This window comes from Panthera onca, chromosome D4, assembly GCF_046562875.1.
Source record: "Panthera onca isolate mPanOnc1 chromosome D4, mPanOnc1 haplotype 2, whole genome shotgun sequence".
NCBI lineage: Eukaryota > Metazoa > Chordata > Mammalia > Carnivora > Felidae > Panthera > Panthera onca.
The window spans coordinates 92,022,082-92,045,950 of NC_138351.1; the positions used below are offsets into that span (position 1 = coordinate 92,022,082).

The 23,869-nt window shown below is 59.6% G+C and overlaps 1 protein-coding gene across 5 annotated transcripts; it reads right to left on the reverse strand.

The window, feature by feature from the left end:
- Positions 1 to 6,248: 6,248 nt before the first annotated feature.
- Positions 6,249 to 15,834, reverse strand: LOC144614104 (uncharacterized). Of its 5 annotated transcripts, none has more exons than XR_014135993.1 (5): positions 15,450 to 15,834; positions 11,589 to 11,687; positions 10,594 to 10,789; positions 9,322 to 10,273; positions 6,249 to 9,008 (listed from the first exon to the last, which is right to left on the reverse strand). XR_014135993.1 is itself a non-coding variant. In XM_078436287.2 (3 exons), the coding sequence occupies exons 1-3, from the start codon at positions 12,864 to 12,866 to the stop codon at positions 10,653 to 10,655; spliced, it is 612 nt and encodes a 203-aa protein (XP_078292413.2). In that variant the 5' UTR covers positions 12,867 to 13,107; the 3' UTR covers positions 6,249 to 10,652. The 5 variants fall into 5 exon arrangements, 1 of the variants encoding a protein (XP_078292413.2); XR_013551632.2 differs by adding an exon at positions 13,118 to 13,271 and having other exon boundaries at positions 6,249 to 10,273; positions 15,450 to 15,833; XR_014135992.1 differs by having other exon boundaries at positions 6,249 to 10,273; positions 15,450 to 15,821.
- Between the last annotated feature and the right edge of the window lie 8,035 nt (positions 15,835 to 23,869).

A 23,869-nucleotide genomic window follows, 5' to 3' on the forward strand; every position in this document is an offset into this window, starting at 1 on the left:
AAGTGTGGACCCCATTGAATTGGGCGCTTTAAATAGGAGAGTCGTGTGTGAGCCGTGTGCAAATCAGATCTCGCTGAAGCTGTTGCCACGACGAGAAAGAAAGAGCCGGTGCAGATAAGCCAGAGGCCTAGGGCAGTGGCAGCATCCAGGAGCCACTGGGTCTAAGGACCCAGTGGGATGTAAGGACCACCCACTGGCGAGGATCCAGCCGGGGGGGAGGGGCAGGCCTGACCCCCCACCCTGGTTTCAACGGGGCCTTCCCTGTTGTCCGTGGAGACTTACAGAGACCAGCCACTTGCTGCTGGTACCCTATGGTAACTGTTAGTGCCGAGCCCGACCGGATCTCCTTCAGTCCTTCCAAGGACCTCAGACGACGGTCGAACGGGCACGCCTGTAACGGGAAGGCCGTGGCACAGAGGGGCAGGCGAGCCATCTGAGCGCCCATCGCCGGCAGGCGGCTGGGGGACCCACCGCTTCCCAACGGCTGCACGTCTGCTCACTGGTCTTTGAGGCTGTCAGAGTATCATTTGCAGGACGTTAAAAGCGTGGCCGGCATACAGATATAGGCTGAATGTTTACTGGGGCGCCTGAGTGGCTCAGTCAGCTGAGCATCCGACTCCCCGCTTCAGCTCGGTCGTGACCTCACGGTTCACGGGATCGAGCCTTGTGTTGGGCTCCGTGCCATCAGCGCGGAACCTGCTCGGGATTCTCTGTCTCCCTCTCTCTCTCCGCCCCTCTCCTGCTGGCACGCGCATGCTCCCACTCTCCCTCTCTCTGAATAAACATTAAAAAAAATAATAAGGTGCAATAAAATGAGTATTTGTCCACAATTTATCAGCTCATTAACAAAGAAACCAGTGACAGAGTAAAGCTGGTTCATGAAGCAGACAATGTCCCACAGGCAACAGAAACCATAACCTCGGGGGCTACCTTTTCCTCCAGATACAAATCTACGAGTTAACATCACTATGCAAAGATGCGAGTCCTTAATAGCAAACGGCAAAATCAAGCAGTTTCTCTAGATCAGTAGATTCCTTACACGGACCTGTTACACAATGCCCCAGAATGACAGAAAAGATCATTCTCCCCCTGACTTTTAAGCTCTAAGTAACTGTTCTCGGGGCGCCTGGGGGGCTCAGTCGGTTAAGCATCCAACTTCGGCTCAGGTCGTGATCTCGTGGTTCGTGGGTTCAAGCCCCTGTCAGGCCCTGTGCTGACAGCTCAGAGCCTGGAGCCTGCTTTGGATTCTCTCTCCCTCTCTCTCTGCCCCTCCCCCGCTCATGCTTCATCTCTCTCTCTCTCTTGCTCTCTCTCCCTCTCAAATATAATAAATACCTTTAAAACTTTTTTTAATTATTGTTCTTGACATCGATGAAATAAATTGAAGGAGACACAAGTGGAAAGATATTCCATACTCATGGACCAGAACTTAATACTGTCAAGATGTCCACAACACCCAAAGCAAACTACAGATGCAACACAATCCCTATCAAAATGCCAATGGCATTTTCCACAGAAATGGAACAAATGACCCTAAAATTCGTGTGGAATCACCGCAGAGACTGAAGAGCCAAAGCGAGCTCGAGAAAGAATGAAGCTGGAGGTATCATGCTCCCCGATGTCAAACTATCTCGCAAAACCACTGCGATCAAAATTGGCATAATAGACACACAGGTGAATGGAACGGGACAGAGAGCCCGGACATAAACCCACGCATGTGGTCACTTCATCTACGACACAGGAGCCAAGAACGCGCACTGAGGAGTGGGAGTCTCTTCAATACCTGGTTGTGGGGAAGCGGACAGGCCTCGTGTCAGAGAACGAAACGCGGCCCCTGTCGTGCACGACACAAAAATTCACTCAAGACGGATTAGAGACTCGAATGACAAGACCTGTGACCGTAAAATTCCTAGAAGAAAACACAGAGGGCAGGCTCCTCGATGTCCGTCCTGGCGCCGGATTATTGGATCTGAAACCAACAGCAAAGGCAGCAAAAGCAAAAACAAGCAAGTGGGACCCGCGCTAAGAAGCTTCTGCACGGCGAACGAAACCGCCACATATCTGATAAGGGGCTAATACCCCAAATACATGAAGAACTCCTACAGCTCAACAGAAAAATGATCCGATTAAGAAGTGGACAGAGCAACTGAGCAGACAGGTCTCCAAGGAAGACCTCCAGATGGCCCACGACACAGGACAAGATGCTCGACATCGCCCATCATCCAGGAAACGCAAATCAAAACCACACTGAGATACCACCTCACGCCTGTCAGAATGGCTGGCACCAACCACATAGGAAATGACAGATGCCGGCAAGGACGCGGAGAAACGGGAACCCTCGTCCGCTGTTGGCGGGAATGCAGAACGGTGCAGCCACAGTGGAAAACAGTACGGAGGCTCCTCAAAAAATTTAAGATGGAACTACCCTATGATCCAGAAACTCCACTTCTGGGCATTTATCCAAAGGAAACGAGATAATCGCTACCTCGGAAAGGCATCTGCACCCCCGTATATGCTGCATTATTCGCAACACCCAAGGCATAGAAACAATCCACCGATGGATGGGCGAATATAGAAAACGGTATATTATTCGGCCACAAAAGACAGAAATCTTGCCTCTGTGGCAGCTTGGATGGACCTTGAGGGCATTATTCTAAGTGAAATAAGCCAGCCAGAAAAAGACAAATACCGTATGATCTCATATACACATGAAAAGTAGAACAACAAAAAACAAAACAAAACCCAAACCCATAGATCCAGAGGACAGACTGGTAATTGCGGAAGGCAGAGGGTGGGAATGGGTGAAAGACGGGGCCAAGGCTGGTCAAGAGGTACAAACTTAAAAAGAAAAAATAATAATGCTTTCTCTTAACGAGGAGAATAGTATGAAAGAAGTCACAAACACCAAGTCTGGAAACACACCCCGTCCCCAGCCTCCCGCTACCTTCCAGCAGAGACCGCTGAGTTCCACCTGTGCCCCAGGTGACCCTGAGCAGCACGCAGAGGGGCCGAGAGCAGTTGCGGACAGAGGACAGAGGCGACAGACTACCCTGGAAAGTCTTCTCTTAAGGAGGTGAGGTTTGAGAAGGGGCTGGGATGCAAGATGGAACCTTCCGGGCCCCGAGGGGGCAGTGAGCATGGCACGGGGTGGGATGGCAAGGAGGCCACTGAGCGACAGGGGTGAGAGGCAGCCGGACGGATGGCCAGAGGCCAGACATGTGAGACCCTGTAGACATGGTCAACAGCTTAGCTGTATCCTTAATGCAGTGGGAACCGTGGGGGGCTTTCAGCAGCATAGGGTACGACCGGACTGTGCTTTTCAAAGACCTCTGACGGTCAGAGGGGGCAAGAGTAGCCCTGAGGGAGCCAGCGAGGGCAGGTGAGCTTGGACGTGGGCCGGCAGGTGCCAGTGAGATCAGGGATGAGGGCATGTGTTTTCAAACAGAGCTGGGCAGACTCACTACCCGTCGGCTCAGGAGGCCAAGGAGAGAGGGCCAGAGAGCCCCCCCCCCCACACACACACACACACACACCCGCCTTCGCTTGCTTTCTGGGCAAAGGGCAGGCCAACCTCTCACTGAGGAACAAAAGCGCGGAAGAAAGTTGTTAAAGCAAATCGGTAACAGCATGGGAAGGAATAAGGAGGCTGAAGTCTAAGGGAGCCAAGCCCGCAGAGACGGGAGCTGCGTCTGAAAGTTCTTAACTGGAAGCTTGTGGCCAAGCCACGCGGACCTGGGGCTCAATGGCCTCGCGCAAGGCGGAGACCCCGGCCCAGGTCTCCCCCCGAGGGGCCCGTGCGTGGGGGTCCTCTGCGCAGAGCAGGAGCTGGGGTGGCGGCGCAGCCGTCACTGGAGATGGGGACCGCAGCCAGCTGTGCGGCACAGACCCACGTCTGGTGACTCGAAGGAGCCTCATCCCTAAAACCAAGGTCAACGTGGGCCTGGATCTGTGCGGCCAGGACCCAGAAGGACCAAATGCAAACCCGCCCCCTGGCTATGCCCTCCTCCTGGACCCCATCGCAATTGCGTATCAGCCACAAGCAGGCCTCGGTACAAGTGTGAAAAGGGACAGATCCTGACGAGTGAGACACGGGAGAGGAAAGGGCAGAAGCAGACCCGCAGACCTCAGACCCCAGAAGAACCGGACCCTCATCACAGAACCGCCATGTTTCTATCAAGCTTGAAGAAATAAGAGCCAGATTGAAATCTCCACCATAAACAGGAACCTATCAAAAATAAATCGCCGTGGTAAAAACAACCAGAGAGCTAGCAATTCAAAGTGTAAACCTTTACGTTTAAATAATCAAAAGGAAATTATTTCTTGAATTGTCATGTTCAGAGTGTGTTCAGTTCGCCGAAGGCACGCTCTTGGAGAATACTCAGATGGGGGGGGGGGGGGGCAGCCGGGCCAGGCAAGGGGGCGGGAAGCTGGAGAAGGTCAGAGGTCGGCGAGAGCAGGGGTGTGCCGTGGCCCCATCTGTCCGTGTCCGTCCATCCCCCCCGAAGGCGGGAGGTGAAAGAGGAGGGACACCCGCCGAGACGGCACCCGAGAACATCAGAGCAGACGGAACCGCCAGAAACCGCCCCCCGCAGAAAAGCCCAGCGAGCCCCAAGCAGGAGTGATGAAAAGCGGCCCACACCTAGCCGCGTCTCAGTCAAACCACAGGGGGAGTCCCTGGGCAGCGGCCAAAGAGGCAGACGGCTTTCCCGGGAGGAGCGCGGGAACGAAAACCAGGAGGCGTGACAGGCCGTCTTCAACGCCCCGAAAGGAAATACCCAGCTAAAAGGCTTTCCAGGAACGGGGGCAAAATAAAGACATTTTGGAGCGATAAAAACTGAGAAAGTTCAGCACCATCAGCCCGTCTCTGCAGGAAATCCTAGGGGGCGAATCCCAGGCAGATTCCTGTGCGCGTCAGGGCGCAAGTGCCTGGGGCCAGCAGACGAGGCGGGCACAGACGGTGGGTGACAACATTGCACAAACGAGAGCGCTGCGTGGTGGCACTAACAAAGCCAGGCGCACAGCCACACGGGCAGGGTTAACAGACCCGTGACTCCGGGAGCCGGAGGAGGAGCTGAGAGGCCTGCACGGCTGACTTTGCTCCCTCGGGAGCAGGTCGAGTAGCGTCCCCCCAAAATTCAGGTCCACGCGGGACCTAGAACGTGACCTTATTGGGAAACAGGATCTTTGCACACGCAATTAGTTAGGGATCGAGAGGAGATCGCCCTGGATTACGGTGCGCCCTGCACTCGGCGACCAGTGTCCTCTCGAGCAAGGAGCGACAGAGACACGGGGCCATGGGTGGGGGGGACAGAACCCGGGGTCCCCAGCCGCCAGCAGGGAAAGAAGGAACAGAGGGGGTGGGAGGGGGGACGGAGAGCGAGGACGAGCGGCAGCTTTGGGGGGCCTCCTGGGTAGCAGCTCGGCGAGGAAAGAGCCGGCTAGGGTCTGTGGCTGCCCTTGACCACTCCTCGTGGAGGTGGCTTCCTGCAGCCCTGAAGGACGGGCCTCTAGATGCCCTTGTCTGGCCCAAAGGTCACCTAGTCCACCCACTGTGATCAGGTGGAAGGGCCTGCCGGGTGTCAGGAGAAGGTTCTGGAGGCTGCCTGCACCTGGCTGGAGGGAGAGCATCACTAACTGTGTGCAGGTCGGCAGGGGCGGGGGCGGGGGGGGGAACGCTGCCACAGGGGCTGACCTGTAGTTCTCAGGACTGCTTGGCCCACTTCTCAGAAGACTCCAGGCTCTGGTCCTGACAACTTCAGGGCCGTGGGCCTGCGACTTGAGTTCTGAGAGCCTCAGTTTCCCCATCCCAGGCCACTAGGTCAGGAGGGACAGTGCACGGTCTCCAGCTCTGCAGCCCCAGCGAGGGGGCCAACGTCCGTGTGCCCGGGACTCTCCGGGCTCTGGCACGGAAGGGCTCCTGTCGCCACACGCTCCCCGGGCGCCGGCGGCGTGGACGGACTTAGGGATGGCCGTGCCCGGGCCCGGGCCGCCCCTCGGCCTGAGACAGCCTCTCCCGGGGAGGTGGCCAGGCAGGAATGCCTGCTGTAAGTAGCCCTCCCCTTCCTTCCCCCTCCCGGCCCCAGTTTGCAATAACACAGGGATATCCCCAAGGCTCTGCGAACAGCTGGGCCCATTCTGCTCAGCCATCAGCTCCCGATGAGTCAGCCCTGCTGGGCCTCCCACAGATGCCACGTCCCCACCTCCCGCCCTCCTCCAGGCAGCCCTGCACCTCCTGAGGGCCCCCGACCCCGAAGTGGCCTCCCCAGCTCAGGCAGCAGCAGCGGGAGCCTGGGAAAGCTCTGGGGTCTGAAAGGCAGAGAAGCCAGGCCGAGTCCGGGCCCGTGGCCACGCCCGCTGCCCACCCATCCCCTCCGGGCTGCCCAGGGCTCCTCCCGAGAGCAAAGTCTTCTGCAAGCACCCCCATGCAAGACGGACGGAGCTGGGCCTCTCCCCACGTCCCTTTCCCACCCCTGAGGCCCCTCCAGGAAACCCTCTGGGCCAAAGCCAGCCCAAACTCGGCGGAAGTCACCAGAAACTCCGAGCGGGTCCCGCAGCTGGCTGGAGCGCCCGGCTCTCTGTTTCCCACAACCTAAGGCTCGCTCACTGCCTTCTCCCGTGTCTGGGCGCAGAGGAAGGAGGTGACGGGGTGGTGCCGGAGCCCAGAAAAGGGGAGACCCGGCGGCCACCTCCTTGGGTTTGCAGGGCTGTCACAGGGTCCCATAGCGACCCTGGAGTGTGATGGGAGCCAGCCCTGTGGGGTGTCAGGATCTGCATCTGGAGGGGACTGTCCGGCTGGGGCGAAGGAAGAAGCCACATGATTATTCCTGGCAGAGCCGTCCTCTGGGGCGTGGGCACCACGGTCCCGCCCGCACGGTGGGGCCACAGTCCAGACGCCTTCCCTCTCCCTGGTCCCCAGCCGGGGCCACCCGACTCCTCCCCCAGCGCGGACGCCCCGGAAGAGTGTGAACGGTGAGGCTCACGGGGCTCGCTTCACCTACAAGCTGGATGTGTCATCTCGGAGGCTCTGTGAGATAGTTCTGTTCAAAACCGATTTTCAAAGAGAAAACGCTTTCTTTTTTTTTCATTTTTTTGAATGTTTGTTTATTTTTGAGAGAGAGACACAGTGTGAGCAGAGGAGGGGCAGAGCGTGAGGGAGACACAGAATCCGAAGCTGAGATGTCAGCACGGAGCCCAACGCGGGGCTCGAACCCACGGACCGCAAGATCACGATCCAAGCTGAAGACCGACGTTGAACCTACTGTGCCCAAAAACGCTTTCTAAACACACAGAAACCTGCGTTAAAATCGCAAGTTTGTATTTACTATTCTCGCCGCATTGTCGTACCCTCCACTCTGTGTCCTTGCCCGAGGCTCTCTCCCACTGACCACTGGGATTTCTCTCACTGGATCTTATTTTTTATTGTTTTCATGAAACTGCTGCCAAATCCTTCAAATTTACATTCATGGCTTTGAATTTCTGGAGGGCTTTTGAGGCCCTCGACAGACCACAGTGTTGTCAGTTCAGACGACTCACTCTTGAGAGACCCCGGGATGCCCCACGGGCTCGGAGGAACTTCTGCTCCGTGGAAAGTATGCACAGTCCTGGGCTCACTTGTTTGTTATTTTTTGTTTTTGTTTTATTTGAATGTGTAAATACTCCAGCACAAATACCCTCTTGGGTGCCCTCCTCAGGTCTCTACCCCGCCCACCCAGAGGCTCAGCTCTCTATCCTGCAACAAATACGGTACAGGCAAAACTCAAATAAGCCGTCCCTGCGCGCGATCCTTTTCAATGGCCAGCTCAAAAGGGTTCCGTGTCGTTCCAAAATATAAATTGATGCAATTAGACCTAAAGGCACCATCAAAACATTCTTCCCACAAGTACGGTTTTCCAAAGCACAATTACACAATTTGGAAATTAGATCTCGCATACTCTCCGACCCCCTCGAGTTCAGTTTGTTCCGTCTCCCCCCTGGCTTCCCCACGGCTCCACGGCAGTTCTGTTCAACTTTGCGAACTTTACTCTCAATCAGTACAGTTCCTGAGGGATTCAAAAGCTCGAGTGCTGTGGTCCTCCGTCAGACAAACGGGACGATTTAAAAACGTCCAACTTACATAAAACGCAGCCACAATCTACAGACCCATTCCCGAAAATGTCTGAAATCATCGCGGGTCGTCCTCCGACGGCCAACTGTTTCTGAACTCTGAGAACCTGCGGCACGCAGCCCCACACGGCGTGCCGAAGCGTTTTTTAATTACACGGCACCTTTGAAATCCGTTCTCTCGTCCAGCTCTGCTGTGTGCACATAAAAATATCCTCGTGTTTTGAAAAGCACACCTTCCAGGTCCATTGGCCACACCCCAGGCTGGTTTCCACGCAATTAGCAACATGGTGTGAGCCACCGAAGTTCCCAGGGATGATGGGCTTCTTAACAAGATCAAAATATTGTGTCTTTAATCATACAGCTGTGATCATCCAAAATTTGTCTTCTTGTAATCACCTGCCAAACCAAAAACATTTCAGCATCGAAGGCGTTTCTTAAAACTCAATTTACAGCTCAAGCGGCCGCACATCAGGTGCGTTTCACGTTTGACAGAATAAACTTCCAGCTGCTTTATCCAGACTCCATCAACGGGATGAAAAGCATCAAAATGATTTTGAAATTAATTTAACCGATTTCCTGCCGGAAACTACCGGGACGCTCATCCGAACACTCGACGGCTTGCAAAGGCCTGCCGACGGTCCGTGCGCAAGAAGACGTGGGCTACCACTGTGGGCACAGTTAGTTCATTCAGCAGAACAGACAGTAAATCTGAGCAAAGCGACAGGCCTCACGGAACCCTGGGGAAGCGCGCCCGCTCGCCGGCGACTCCAGGCTTCTCGGTGACCACCTCTGCGACCGGCTGGCCCTGCCCCTGGTCCCCGCGCCCCCGGTTCTGTCGCGGCTGCCCCGGGTTGGACGTCACACCAACATCCGTTTTGTACAAATAAACATGCACCGTCCACTCTCTTGAGAAAAAGAAATAACAATCTGGTACTTTTATGAAGCATGACTTTCAGCTTTTTCTGCTCACGGCTGCTGAAAGGGTTTACTGCAAAATTTTTAAAGCGTTACCAAACAATAAAAAAATAGTTGTGGGTTTGCACCATTCAACAAATGACACGACCGCAGTGGTAGTTAAGCGTCTCCTACATCTACTCCGCGGCCGGGCCGCTCGCCTTTATTTTCCACACTCGGTTCGTGTTCCCCTAACATGTAATTTCCCACTGAGCCCGCCCACGGGCCGCCCTCCACTGGCGCATGTGGGACCGCAGCACCCACCTCGCTTCAGCCCCACTCGCTCGGGTGTGGTCCCACGAGGCAGAGCTTCAACAGGGACACGTCATCAACTTCATGGGAAGGCAGAAGTGGTGGGGGGCTGGGGGACACGGCGACTCCAAGGCAGGGGCGAACAGCCCAGAAGGGCAGGATCAGGTCAGACCCCAGGAGGTCCTGGGGACGGGTGGGCTCCCGATGTGTGAACGGTTGTTCACCATCCCCCACCCCTACACGTGATGGCCTGTGAGGGCACCGGCGTGAACATGGCCAGGAGAATAGGACGCCGGCACAGTGAGGGCCAGCCCCGTCTGTTCCCCACTGTCCTTGAACAAGCAGCACGCGAACAAAGCTGCATGGCGGTGAGGCTGGAGGTTCTACGCAGGGGGCGTGGCGGGGACCGACCCTAAGCCCTGGCCGGGGTGCCGCCCCTCCAGCTGCCAACCAGCATCCTGAAGCTGAGGTGAGTACATCAGAACCCATCAGACCTTCCCTCCTCGGGGGCGATTTACCATCCCCTACCGATCAGTGTTCAGGCTTTGCCTTCCCCGTCCCCACGGCCTCCGCCAACCACACTTGCCAAGGGCTCCCAGGGTATCTCATCTGCCGACACAGAATCCCATGAGATGTCACCTCGGGCCAACAGACCCCCATGACAGGGAAGGGGTGACCAAAGGACCGGGACCCTGGGACCTGCTGGTCCTGTCTCCTACACACATCCACCTCAAACAAACCTACCAGCCTGAGAGAAAGGCTCCTTAATGCCTGGGCTTGGCCATGACCTGTGTGGAGGTAGGACGCCGTCCCTGGAGAGACAGCGCGTGAGACCCAAAAGGGGAGACGGCCCAAGCGTCCGGCGACGGGTGGACGGATAAACAGATGTGCTCCCTCAACAACAGAGCAGTGTTTGTCCTTAAAAGGGCATGAGGTTCCGGTGCATTCCACGACGTGGACGGACCTCGAGTGAAAGAAGCCAGGCACGAGAGACCACACGTTGCACACCCCCGCACACATACGGTATGGGCATACGCTAAACCCACAGAGACAGAAAGCAGACTGGAGCTGGGAGGAGGGATGGGCGCGGCGGTGTGGTGGCTCCAGGGGCTCTTCTGGGAGTGGGAGGGGCGTGTTTCGGGACCAGGCGTGGCCGTCACACAACACCACGAACACGCTAAGCGCCACTGACCCGCTCGCTTTAAAACGTGCAACCGTATGCTACGTGAACTTCTACCCGGTTTAAAAAATACATCAGATAAAAGACAGGAAACCATTCGATACCTATTCCGAACCTCCGTCCTCCGAGGTATAGCAGATATTTTTGTCCGTCAGGCAGTGCTCTAATCCAGGAAGTGGAGACACGGGCCCGGGAACGAGGGCATGGAGGTCAGACGATCCTTCTCGCCTCGGCCCCAGGGTCCGCTCAGGGACTCGGGCTCCCGGCCCCACAACGTTGCATTCCGTGGGATCAGAGGCCCTGGTCCCCAGGAAAGAAGGTTAACAAAAGCCCCACCGAACCCAGTGCTACAGCCCAGTGCCTGGTCCCGCGGGCTCCTCACCGCAGCGGACCGGCACGCACAGAAAGCGGCTTCTGCGTCCCCCCTGCCCACCCTCCGCCCCCGCTCTCCACGAGAGGCCGGGGCTGCTGCTCTGTGACCAGCAGGTTGAGGGGGGCGCGGTGTGCAGGGAGGCGAGGCCCTGGGTCCCAGGGATCAGGGTAAATGGACAATCACGGCAGCCAGGGCCCGGCCGGGGCAGAGCGAGCAGAAAGGCCGAGCCCGCAGCATGGAGCCCGCGCCACCCTCCCCCGACCCCCCGCACAGCAGGCCGGCCCGCAGAAGCGCCCGTGCGGGCGGCCCGGGGGTAGCAGCTCGTCCAGCAGCTTTCGGAATTACGGGGGTGCTGCTGTCTTGTCGTGGGGGCCAGCGGACGGAGGACAGGACAAGATGGGCTCAACGAGAGGCTTCGGGGGCTTTGAGGGGCGCACGGCACCAGGCTGGAGCCCTGCCTGCATGCCCGAGGCTGCCTGTACCCGGTCCCATAAGGACCCCTGCCTCCTGCGGGCCTTCCTCTGCTGTGGGGGCTGCTCTGTCCATGAGTACGGAGGACAGAAAGCCGCCGGAATGACCCCCAGGTGGTACGGGACGGGAAGGGCTAAGTCCCCCGTGTTACCAAGCACCCAGCAGAGAGCGCCCAGCAGGCCGAGCTCCGTCCGCCTCCTACACCCGCCCGCCTCACACTCAGTCCCAGGATCACCTCCAGAGCAAAGTACTCACATCCAAATCTTTGTCTCGAGGTCTGCTTCGTTGGAAGGCCAATCTTTGACGAGCTATGGACTCTGCAGGCTGTCCCCGACAGGAAGGTGGCGGCCATGTCTGGAAAGAAGAAGGAAAAGTGTGACTGGTTGGCACCCCTCGATTCCCAGAATTAACCACTCGATGGGGTGGCAACCCCGGTCACGGCACATTTGGCTCACGTGCCAAGGAGAGGCTCCACACCGGACCTTCCCAGAGAACTTAGAGCCAGCCCATCACCAGGCACGGACCCCCTTCTCCCTGGAAGGCTGTGTGACCCTGGTCCTTCACCTCACCAGCTTCTACTGACCCGTCAAAAGCTGACTCCAACTCCACTTCCTCCAGGAAGCCCCCTCTGGCCCCCGAGACAAGTTCTGGCCCCGTTACTTCTTCCAATGGTACCGGGCACCTGCCACTCGGCACCTGTCCCCTTGGCAATTACACTTAGTTCTCAGGTTACTTGGCTAAATCTCTCTTCTCCTCTACATGCTCGGCCCGCTCCTCTGGGACGGTGACAGGCGGGGGGGTTTCGTTCTCGGCACCGAGCAAGGTACCGGCCCAGAGCAGGAACCCAGTGGCCACCTGCTCAGTGAGTGAACGAATGAATGAACGAACGAACGAAGGAGCGAGTGAGTGAAATGCCATCCCGGCTGGGCGCCTGGTTCCTCCACCAGCGCCCCACCCGGCCGTGGCACGCAGCACGCACGGGAAGCCCGGGCTTCACCGTGACTCGGGACTCTCAGGAATGCTTCGGAGCACAAAGAATTCTGCTCAAAACCCTAACTGGACTTATCTGAAAGATTGCATAAAACCCTGGAACTCGCCTTAATCCTGTCCACTGACACGCAAACCAGTAAAGCTAGGGGCCTCGGGGGTGAACTCACTGATCCGTAATCTGTAGCAGATGCCGGGCAGGGCGTGAACAGGCTCTCCTGAAACTCGTGCCCTGCCGACACTCCTGGTGAAATTCCTCAGGGGCAGATCTGGGCTCCTTGGCCCCATAGGCCTTCGCCGGAGGGCTGGAGACAGCCGTCTCTTGCCTGACCGGTTGGGGGCTTCGGTCGGGGCCCAGACCTCTGGGCTCTCAGCCTCGTGCGCCCGGGCCCCAGGAGCATCTCTGACACGGCCAGGCGGGAAGACCTCAATCAGCCTTTCGAGAAAATCCACCTTCTCCGCCACCTTCCATGACACCCATTTTCCTGACTCTGAGGGCCTGTGCAGAATTTTAGTCAGCAATGATCCGTCCTCCTGCTCAGTCATCGGGAGAGCGAACCAACTGCCACAAAATTACTCAGGGCATCTGAGCGGTTAGGTGGGTTTCCCCGGAGCTAGAGGGGGGTTCGGATCACGGCTCCCGCTCTGCTCCTCCGTAGCCCACAGTCAATCACTGACTCCCCCGCTCCCTCAACTACCAATGGGGAAAAAAAAACCACTCTTATCTTGTGGACTCACATTTTCGCTGCCTACCACATCCTAGGCACACGGTGTTTGTGAATGACTCTGTTACATACCCGCCACACACCAGGCTCTGGGCCCTGTAAATGTCAGCCCTTGTGGTTGCTGCCCGGGGGACCATATTTCTGGCTACAGGAGCCTGTTTTCAGCTCAGAATATAATGAAGCCCCTTCTTCATCCACGGAGGGAACACAGACCCAGGGACGAAGCCTGCAAACGAGAAGAATCATGGAGCCTCAAAGCGACTCCCCAACAACAGGCCAAAGAGGCAACTGCTATCTCGGCAATGCTTACTAGAGGAGGCAACGAGACACGAATGCTCTCCTGGGAGATTCTGCCAGTGAGTCCTGACTGAGATAAGCTCAAAGAGCCCACCTCCCTGGCCCACACAGGCCAGACCCGGCCAGGGCAGCTCCACACTTGCAGAAACATAGCAACAAGGCAGACTCTTGCCTGTCCTTACGGTCCGATCCCGGGGCATCCTTGCCGAGCGGCCACCGTGGCCGGGTCCCAGGCTACGTGCTGTTCCCCTATTTGCTCGTGGGTTCCTCCCAACGACCCAACAGGGTAGGCAACAGGCATCGCCCCGATTTCACAAACGGGAGGTTCCGGAGGGTCAGTAACTTGTCCAGGACCCCAGGTGCTGGAGTCGGGATCTGGGCGCAGACCGACTGATCCCCGAACTACTCCCTCAGGACCACTCATGTGGAAGAGGAGGACCCAGAGCAGAGGCCTGTCCTCCACAACGTTGGCCAGCGGAGCCCAAAATTCCTTGGTGAGAAGGAGCTGACGTTTACTCTCAGGTCCCCGCTGGCTGTCTCTTCTACACGCTGGCTGTCGCCACGTCTACGCTGACTTCACCGTGTCCTCCCCAGGTTTCATGCTAAAGAATGGGCTCGGGGGGCGCCTGGGTGGCTCAGTCGGTTGAGCGTCCGACTTCAGCCCGGGTCACGATCTCACACTCCGTGAGTTCGAGCCCCGCATCGGGCTCTGGGCCGATGGCTCAGAGCCTGGAGCCTGCTTCCAATTCTGTGTCTCCCTCTCTCTCTGCCCCTCCCCCATTCATGCTCTGTCTCTGTCTCAAAAATAAATAAACGTTAAAAAAAAAATTTTTTTTTAATAAAAAAAAAAAAAAAAAAGAATGGGCTCGGCCATTTGCAACTTTGCTAGCCTCCCTGAAATCCCGAGAGGACGGCTCCTTGCCGTGGTATTAGGCACTGGTACCTAACAGTAGCTGCAGACACCCCCTAGCTGTTACGGCCGAGATTCTGGAACCCCAAGTAGGAAAACCAGTTATCAATAGAAGGAAACCGATCCCAGCACCTACCATACACTATGTTCTTCATATCACTGATCTCCTATAAACCACCCCCCCAAACCTGCAAGTCGGGGCACCGCCTACCTTCCACGGGGAACACAGGATCTAAGAGCCGACCTGACGTGAGGCAGCAGGGTTTGATTTGAACCCAGGCTGATGGCTCGAGAGACTGGGGTCTTCTCATCGTCATACTGCCCCCTCAACTTTCACCATGGGATGTTCTCTTGACACCTTATTTCCTTCGGGAAGGGTCACACTAGGATAGAGCGGGTTCCCTGCGTGCAGGGCTCAGTCACCTCTTCACAGCCGGACTATCAGCATATCGACAGCAGGACTCTATGGTGTGTCCTTATATCCACCCCACCCCCACCCCTGCACAATGTCCACCCCACGGCTAGCCAGAAAACCATCCACGGTCTCGAGTAACCAGCCCAGGAAAGGCCACCCGGGCAGATCACAGCTGCAGGAAGTCCTACTATCTCCAGCAACAACTCAGGACAGCAAACACGCCCTGCGACAACAGGCCCAGCATGGACTTGATTAATACCTGGTCGCTTCCTTCATTTCTGCCCTCGCTTCCAACTTAGGACCCACCAGAGAAAATCAAGTACACACGCCTGAGCAACCCCAGAGGATGCCGCGTCTGGCTAGCCCACCTACAGTCTCCCCGTGCCTTCCCTTTGCTCCACTACAAAGTTTTCCTGGCCCTCTGCCTGCCTCCGGGTCCCTGCCAGAATGAAAGTAATGATACCTGACCCTCCCGCTACCGCCAGCCGCGAATAAGCGGCCTTTGCTGTTCTCATTTCGTTGGCCTTTACTGATTTTCACCTAAGGCGTTAGGTTTACAACGACTCTGAGGCTCCTCTGGCCTCAGTGGCCAGTCAGCCAGGTTGGCCACGGGCCTGTGGATAGTGACACTGATGCTCAGAATCCGCCCCCTCTTGGGGCATTTCCTCCCGCGTCGGCCAGACAGATGCCTCTGCTTCCCCGATCCCGCGGAAACAAACGCAGGAGAGGCAGCTGCTGAGGGGAGACGGCGGCGGGGGGAGGGGGGGTGGAGGGGGGCTCACCCTCGGTCGGGCCAAGAGTCACACTGGCACGTGGCCAGCTGTCCCGCCGCCCCTCGTCTGGCACCGGGATGGAAGGCGGACCGCAGGTGTCCTCAATTCCCATCAGGTAACTATAACATCAGCACAAAACGCCGGGTGGCTCAGGTCCCCCCAGAGAGGTGCTCCCGGCCCTGGGGGCGCGGGGGCCCCGGGCCTGCGGTGCGGTCGCCCGGCGGCCCAGGGAGCGCCCGACACCCCGGGCGCCGCCCAGAGCCGTGCCTGGAAGCCACGGCCGGGCCTGACCGTTTCCCAGCCTCCCTTGCGGCCGCGCGCCCCCACGTGACCAGGCCTCGCCAATGGAAGGTAAAGGGAAGTGCCGCGAAGCACTTCCGGGTCGAGGTGGTCTAAGGCGCGGGCGCCGCCATGCCCGCTGCGGGCCGCCGGAGGCGGCGGGGGTGTCGTGCGGCAGCCCCCGCCCGCGGTGACTGAAGGCCGGAGACAAAGCGGGAGAGCTGCCGGGTGCCCCGTGGGGAGGTGCAGAGCAGGGGGTCGCCTTCCCGGAGGTCAGCGTGTCCTGAGACAGGCATCGGGTGGCAGCGAGCGAGGCGCACACCCCCAAGCCGGGCTCGCGGGGTCGTCGAAGCCGCCCGCAGCGCTTCGGGGAAGACAGCTTGCCGCGTTGGTGGCGTCGCAGCACGTTGGGGGTGCTCAAAGGCGCCGGGCTAGGACAGCTAGGAACAACCCCGCCCCCTTCGGCCCTGCCCCTCACCCCTCCTCGCAGAGGAAGGGTGCTCCCCCCCGGCCGATGCCCGCCCCGCAGAGCCCGTCGGGGCCCACGGCTGCGGCTCGAACCCAGACCTGGAGGCGCTCCGGGTGCCGGCGCCCCGCACACATAGGGCCGGCCGGGGACAGGGGACACTCCAGCCCCCTCCTGCATGTGGCCAAGTTCCGGCCTGCGGGGAGGGCGGGGCTCTGAGACCCCCTGCCGCGGGGAGCCGCTTGGCGGTCCAGCCGCTGGTGGGCACACGGCCGTGGCTGGTCCAGGCCCTGCTGTCCAGGCGGAGCTTTCTTTGGGGTAGTCAGGTCGGGGCCGTTTTCCCTCCGTCGTGACCTTGGCGTTACTGTTTGAGTTGTCGCCAGTGAACAGGCACTCTGCAGAGAAAAAGCTGTTTTGAAGGAGCGGGCAGAGAGGTGGTCCTGGAGGGAACCTCCCGGAAGGTGGCAGAGGCCAGGCCCCGGGCGTGCAGAGAAGGAAGACCCAACCGCGGACAAATTCATGTCCTGGTACCTAAGAGGGCCTCCGAGGCAGAACAGGGCCGCTGCACTGGTCCTTCTCATGTCCCCAGGAGCACTCACCCAGGCCCAGCCCCTCCCTCTACTCCGGAACCCTGCCCCCCAGGCACATGGCAGCCCTGGGCTCCTCCCAACCTCTGCGACCTAGAGAGGGGGCCAGAGGCCCTGAAGGGGGCATCAGGAGCGGTGGTGGTTAGGATGACTCCCCGTGGCAGATACGTCTCAACTCTACCACGAAGCTGCTTTGAGACTGTCATGCCGTCGCCTCCCTGGGCCGCCACTGTCTCCCTCTGTCCACTGAGGAGGTGGGGCAGAGGGTGCTTGGTGGCCCCACCCAACCCCAGGAATCCTATGATTTCATGAGTCCATGGTTATTATCCCTGGGTAAACTCTCCAGCCCACAGGACCACGGACTGAGAAGTTAATTCCAGAACCGAGGAGTGTGTGGGAATGTGACCCTCACACCCACCATACCGGCCCAGCTTTGGTGCGGCGCTGAAATCACCCCAGCCTTCCGTGGAAAATCCACATCTGTAAGGCCTCCCCTGAGCATCTGGGACTGATTAGGCTCTGGGCCGTGGGTCTGAGCAGAGTTTTAATAAAGTCTTAGGCCAGTGAATTGTAATCCCGAAGCAATGATACGTGTCTCAGCTTTGAAGGAGCCGAAGCACTGGGCCAGCCCCTGATGTGATCTCTAGTGCCAGAGCCACAGATGCGCCTTGGGACCGCTGGTCCCTGACGCGGCAAGAGGAGCTGGGACAGGGCGAGAGGGCGTGGGGCCCGAGGCCCCGAGGGGCAATCGGCGGGCCTCGCTGTCGGCCTCTTTCTGCCTTTACAACCTTGAGCGTATGTCTTAACCTTCTAAGCCTGTCTCCTCATCTGTCAAGCAGAGGTGTATCTGTTAAGGTAGCTCTCGCCAGTGCCATCTGTCCCCAAGGCCCCTCTGACCCAACGCTCTTGGATTTTCTCCTGGCTTCCTTAGCAGCGTCAAGCCCAGCCTGTAGCACGGGGAGGACCGAACGTGCCAGGTGGCTGACGGCCCAGAGGCGGCCTCAGCCAGCGCCCGATGGGAGTGGTGGGTGATGCCCAGCTTCCTCGCCGCCCACGCAGGACGCTCTGAGATGCCTGCCGCGTCGTCAGCTCATGTCCCCCCACGGCCTGCGCCCCAGTGTCTCACGGCGGTAATCCGGTTGATAGACGTCCCCACTTCCCTCTCGAGGCTTCCTGGGGTCGCCCCCAGGTGAACAAACCGGTTGCACTCGAATCCAGGTCTCAGAGGCTGCTTTCGAGGGACCCTGCCTGAGACCATCATGCTGGACGTCACGGACTTTTCCTTGACAAACCAGAGAGGAAGTTTCTTGAGCCGTATGAGCCAAGAGGCGAAAAGGAAGATGTTAGGAGGGCAGGTATGTAACTAATTACAATATAGTCCCGGAAAAACGTAAAAGCCGTTTTTAACTCGGGCCGACACACAAGCAGGTGACAGGCCCGGTGTGGCCCCCAGGCCGTAGTTTGTGACCCCTGCTGTCATACATAAAGCCCAGATCTCAGTGGCTTGAGAAAATAACAGTTTGCTTCTTGTTCCTGTAACAGCCAATGATCACAGGGGGCAGGTGGCCTAGATTCCAGGCGGGGTAGTTGTTCAGGGCAGACGGGGGCTCTGCCGTGCTGGACCTGTGGTTTCCCAGAGGCACCGTGGGCATCAGTGTCCAGTTAGTGAGGGAAGGGAGAGCGTCGCGGGGGAGGGTTGCGTGGGAGGGTCTACAGACTGGGGCCCAGGGGGCGTGTGTACATGCATCACCCACATTCCCTTGGCCTGACCTCGGCCACAGGCCCCCCTCCCACCCCGCCACCAGGCGCAAAGGCATGTTGGGAAGTGTCTGGGCTCCTGGGAGACCGTTCTGTACTTGCTCCCCGTGTGCCAGACCGACAGAAGCTTCTGACAGAGGCGTGTCTCGTGTCACAGCAAATAACGAAACCCGCATTCCCGTGCCCACCACCCAGGTTAAGAAGTAAAACCCTACCCATCGTTCTGAAACCGCCGTGTTCCCCCGACACGTGCCGGCGGTCTTCCCAGGGTCGGCCCCGGCCTCAGTTCTGCACGCGTGGGCCTCTTACCTCCCATCCCCCGCCCCGCGTGCACCCCCGGACCCCACGGCTCCGTGTGGCCGCATCTCCCGCCGGGTGGGAACAGCGCCGGCTCCTCGTGTCCTCCTGGAGTCTGGGCTCCCCTGTGCCTCACGCTGGACGTCCGCGGGGCCTCTCCATCGCTGAAGATCATTTCTTTTTGTTGCTGCGTCTCGCTGATGCGGGCACGCCACGGTCTGCTTACCCATCCTCCTGCCGAGGGACAGGTGGGCTGTTTCCCCGGGCCGGGCCGCCTCGGCATCGTGTGAGCGTGTCTGTGCACATCTCTTGGGGCGCACGCGTGCACCCCCCGAGGAGAGGCGCTGCCAGGTCAGAGCACGTGGGTGTGTTCAGCTTTAACAGGCAAGGCCAAACGGTGTCCCGCGGGGCCACCAGCAGGGCACCAGCCCCGGGGCCACATCGCTCGTGGATCCTACCTGTGGGTACGGGCCCCTCCCCCTCACCTCGTTGAGCCTCCGGACGCCATCCCACCGCCGCCGTTTCTTACCATCCGGTGAGCCACACAGAACCGGAACTTTGCTCCCCTCTGACAGATACAGAAACAGCAGCTTTGGCTGACCCTTAGCGGCTGGGAAATGGGACGTTTGCCATCGTCCCACCCGACAAGGCCCAGCTCCGGAAGGAAGTGTTCGTCCCTGGCCTCCCTCCTGGTGAGCCCAAGGTCATGCCCTCGGGGGCCTGGGGCCTGCTGGGTCCTCGGCAGGTACTGCTTTGGAGGGTGAGCCCTGCCTTCTCCTCGAGCCCAGGATCAGGCCGGGGCTGCACCAGCTCATGAGGTCCCTGGGGAGGGAGACCGGAAGTTCCAGGGGCTGCATATGACTCACTGGCATGTAAAATGAACTTGATTTAAATTTCAGGATGCCAGTCTCCGCCTCCATGACAGAGAAGGAAATTCCCTGCAGAAGCCAAGGGCGAGGGCTCGTGTGTGTGGGCATCTTCCCCTGCCGCACCAGCCCCACCCGGGCCCGCTGTCCCTGTCCCCGGGGCCACGTGCCCCTGTTCTTTGGCCTCTTCCTCCGTCTTCCTCTGGGGCACCTGGGGCGGCAATGCCGAGTCGGACGTCGGGCAGCGGCCCCAAGCCCACTGCCCTTTGCTGGGCAGACTTGGCCGGCGGTCTTTCCCCCGTGAGCCTCAGTTTCCCTCTCATGAGAGGTGAGGAAAGGGAGTCTCTCCAGCCTCAGAAGGTATCCGCGAGCCCGCCATGCACGGGGCCCCGAGCCGGGCTCAGAGGAAGCACAGGTCATTGCCTCAGGGAGCTCAGTATTAAGTTGAGAAGACACCCCCCAGACCGTTATTTAATTTCAGTCCCATCTCTGTGGCCGAAGGGGCAGAAGTGCAACCTTGTACAAGAGGAGAGATGAGAGCCGCAAAAACCGAAGATGGCTAGCACACTCCGGGCGAGAACTTTCCAATGTGGGCGACCCGGGACACGATGGCCAGCGTTGGAAGGAGGCGGGCTGGTCGGGGCGGGACACAGATGATGAAACCCCAAGGCCCAGGTGAAAGAGCTTGAGGCCGGAGACTGCAGAGGGAAGCCTTTGCCATCTCCGCATCTGCCGGAGCCAAGGGCTGGCCGGAGCATCGGGACCAGAGCCCCGGAGTTTGGGGGCGTGAGGAGGGGCCTCCGGACGAGCAGCAGCCCTAAAGGGCGCCAGGACGGGGCAGCAGGGTGGGGGCGGGAGAAATGAGGGCCACCTCCCTCTCTTCCTTGATCTCCTGCCAACACTTGCCACCAGCCAAACCCAACAGGTGGCCCCTAGAGCTGGGCTCTCCGGACCCTCCAGACCACGGGGCAGGATGGATCTGAGGGCCGAAACCAGGGTAGCAAGTTCGCGAGTGAGTGCTCCCTGTGGAGCACGAGTTTAGGATGGCCCCCAATCTCGCACCTTCTAGAACGGATGCGCTTGGATAAACCCCTCCCTGAGCGTGGGCGGGACCCGAGAGTGGCTTTTAACCAAGAGACTGTGGCAAAGGTGAGGGCGCGTCCCTTCCGTGGCCAGGTTACGTAGGACTGTCCTGTCTCTGTCTCTGGCTGGCTTGGCCGAAGAAGGTGGGGAGGCGATGAATTCCAGGCGGCCTTTGGCTAACACCACCTGGGCGCTGAGACTGGCCTCCAGCCGGGGGCCTGCAGGAAGTGGGACCTCTCCGTCCCACGTCACAAGGGACTGAGTCCTGCCAACAGCCCTCCCCCGCCGAGCCTCCAGATGAGACCCCAGACTCAGCAGGCACCTGGGTGGCCGCCTTGGAGACCCCTGAGCAGAGGACCGGCTGTGCCCTGTCCAGACCCCCAACCCACAGAGACTGTGAGGTGATAGTTGGGTGTGGTTCTAAGCCACTAAGTCCGTGGTAATACTGCCGTGCCCCCCCCCCAGCTAAGGGAGGGGGGGTTGGTACCCAGAAGTGGGGGCCGTCTTCGCAAATAGCTGGAGACGTGGGGGTGGCTTTGGAACAACCAGCAAGGGATGAAAGGCGGCCTCTGGTGAGAGCCGGCAAGAAGCTGAAGCCTTCCTGTGACAACCCTCAGGGACCCCGGGGCTCCCAGCAGCCGCGCGAGCTGGTCCCTTCCCCAGCCGAGCCTTCAGACCGGAGCCCGGCCCTGTCGACTCCTTGGCGGTAGCGGAGGACCCAGCCGTGCCCAGACCCCTCCCCCAGGACCGGTGAGGCCATCGGTGCGTGCCGATTCAGGCTGCCGAGGGAGTGGTAACGGTGTGTGGCATCCAGGTCATGCACCACGAGGTGCTCAAACCGCCGTGGCACTACTGGGCAGAGGACCTGCCGTGCCGAGGAACCTTGAATGACTGCCCCTTCGGCGATCGTGCTGCAACCTAGAAGTTCTACTCAGATACCAGGGACCACTGGGCTCCCAAGTGAACTGGAGACAGGGTCAAACCCCAAAGCCCCAGATCTCTGTGACGGGGAACATACCCAGGTTCCAGGGGGAAAACGCCACCCGTTCTTCCTTCTGGATGTTTCCAGAAATCGGAAGATTCTCCAGCTCTGATCTCCGCTGGCTGCCACTCGAGGCCTCCGTGTTACATCCGCTCCACCGGAGCCACTGATCACGCCACGTTAGCACCGCTGAGCCCTTGGGCATCGGCGCCCCGTCCTGCCCAGGCGGCCGCAACAGAACGGCACAGACTGGGCGGCTTCAACAGCCAATTTATTCTCACGGTTCTGGAGGCTGGAAATCCAAGATCGAGGCCCCAACTGATTCATTTTCTGGTGAGAGCTCTCCTCCTGGCTTGTGGATGGCCACCTTCCTGCTGTGAGCTCCTGTGGCAGGGAGAGCGGGAAGACAGAGAGAGAGAGAGAGAGAGACCGCGTCTCTCCTTAGGACACGAATCTAAGATCCGGGCCCCACCCTGATGGCCTTTTCTAACCTTGATTACCTCCGTAAAGGCCCGTCTCCAGATACAGTGGCCTTGGGGGTTGGGCTTGACAATATCAATTGGGCTGGGGGCAGCGCGAACATTCAGTCCATCGCAGATCCCCCCTGGGTCTGCAGAGAGGGCTAGATGCCTCTCCCTCAACCGCCTACCATGGATCCTCTTTTCCTTCCTCTGACAATGACCAGTGCTGCCGAACACTTCCCAGTATGTTTCCCACCAGACACCCGTGTGTCTTCGGAAAACAGGATTCCACGGTGGAAAAGCTTGGCCGTGCGGGGTAACCCCGACCTCCCAGAGCCCCGCGGAGGGACACCGGCCCCAGCCAGGGCAGTTCTCCTCGGATGGGCGGCTGGGGGATGGCGCCTCTGGCCCAGACGCCGCGTGGCCACTCACCCTTCCGAGTCCAGCCACTGAGTCCGGTCACGCCGCCCCCAAGGTGAGTCAGAGCCCAGCCAGGAGACCCACCTACCCCGGCAGACAGACCAGCCCCAAGGGAGCCTCATCCAGGCCAGCACCAGTGGCTCCCACCCATTCGCTGACTCTTCCCGAAGCCGGTTCCTGGCTCAGTCAGGGTTTACTGCTGCTTCATAAACTGCCTGAGGTCACCCCTCCTGCCAACCCACGAGCAAACTAAAACAAGGAGCTTTTCCTCCCTCCAAAGGCCTGAAAGGGCATCTGAGGCCCTGTCAGCTGCACCCGGCACCCGGCTCGGACCCATCACTCCGGGCCGCCCGGCGTGTGGGCAGGGCGCAAGGGAGGACCCTTAACCCCACCGGGGGCAGGCAGGACCCCTCCCGGGTCGCCCTGCTCATCCCTCCGCCTCTCAGCAGGTCTCCTGCCAGCCCTTGCCCTGGGGACTCAGGCAGTAGCAAAGTCCCAGGTCCCCACCGGGTGGGGAACTCTGCAGAAGGGGCGTGACGGGAGCCCCCCGAGTCCGGGCGGGCGGGGGACCCCGCGGGAGGGGCGTGGGGATGACCACGCGTGCACCCCTCCCGCGGTGCTCTGGAAGCCATCAGAGCCCAGCACCGGCAGGCACCCCGGCTAGAGGCACCAGCCGTACCCAGTGTGGCCGCAGTGACACCATAGGCGCCCCCTGCCTGCACAGAGCCGCCAGCCCGCTGGGGAAATGGCGGTAAAGCGCCACACGTCCGGGTCGCCGAGCCCGACCTCCCCCTCCATCGCGGGGGGTCCGGGTGAGCCCTTCTCACGCACCCACCTGCGTCCGTACCTGGGGGACGGGAGAGAGCTTTCCTTCCAGAGCGCGGCTGAGGCCTGTGCCTCTGCAGGCCCCGCGGCCTGGGGACACGCCAGCTGCCACCACCTCTGGTCGTCCTTGCCACAGGGAGGCCGTGCCCTTCCCTCTCCGGCATCCCGCGTTTGGGGGCAGCGGGAGGGCTCTGAAGGTCCAGGCATCCCAGCAGCCCCACCCGGGACTGACAGGGCCCCCACAGTAGCAACCGCTCCCCCCACCCCCAGCCTCCCTTCCCCCTGCCCCACGGTGTGGATCCCTTATACACCTCTGGCCCCCGAAACTCCACGTCTGCTTCCGGAACACCCAGCCCGAGACAGTGGTCGGAGAAGGCGGGGCCTGCCCAGGTGGGGTGGGGGGGC

Bases quoted from the DNA above. Each gene is read 5' to 3' on its own strand.
- LOC144614104 (XM_078436287.2), bottom strand. From the start codon at position 12,866: ATGACTGAGCAGGAGGACGGATCATTGCTGACTAAAATTCTGCACAGG. The intron at 11,688-12,490 runs GTGAGTTCACCC...TCTTCTTTCCAG, and splicing joins CTGCTACAGATTACGGATCA to ACATGGCCGCCACCTTCCTG. The intron at 10,790-11,588 runs GTGAGTACTTTG...CCTGGGGACCAG, and splicing joins CTCGAGACAAAGATTTGGAT to GGCCTCTGATCCCACGGAAT.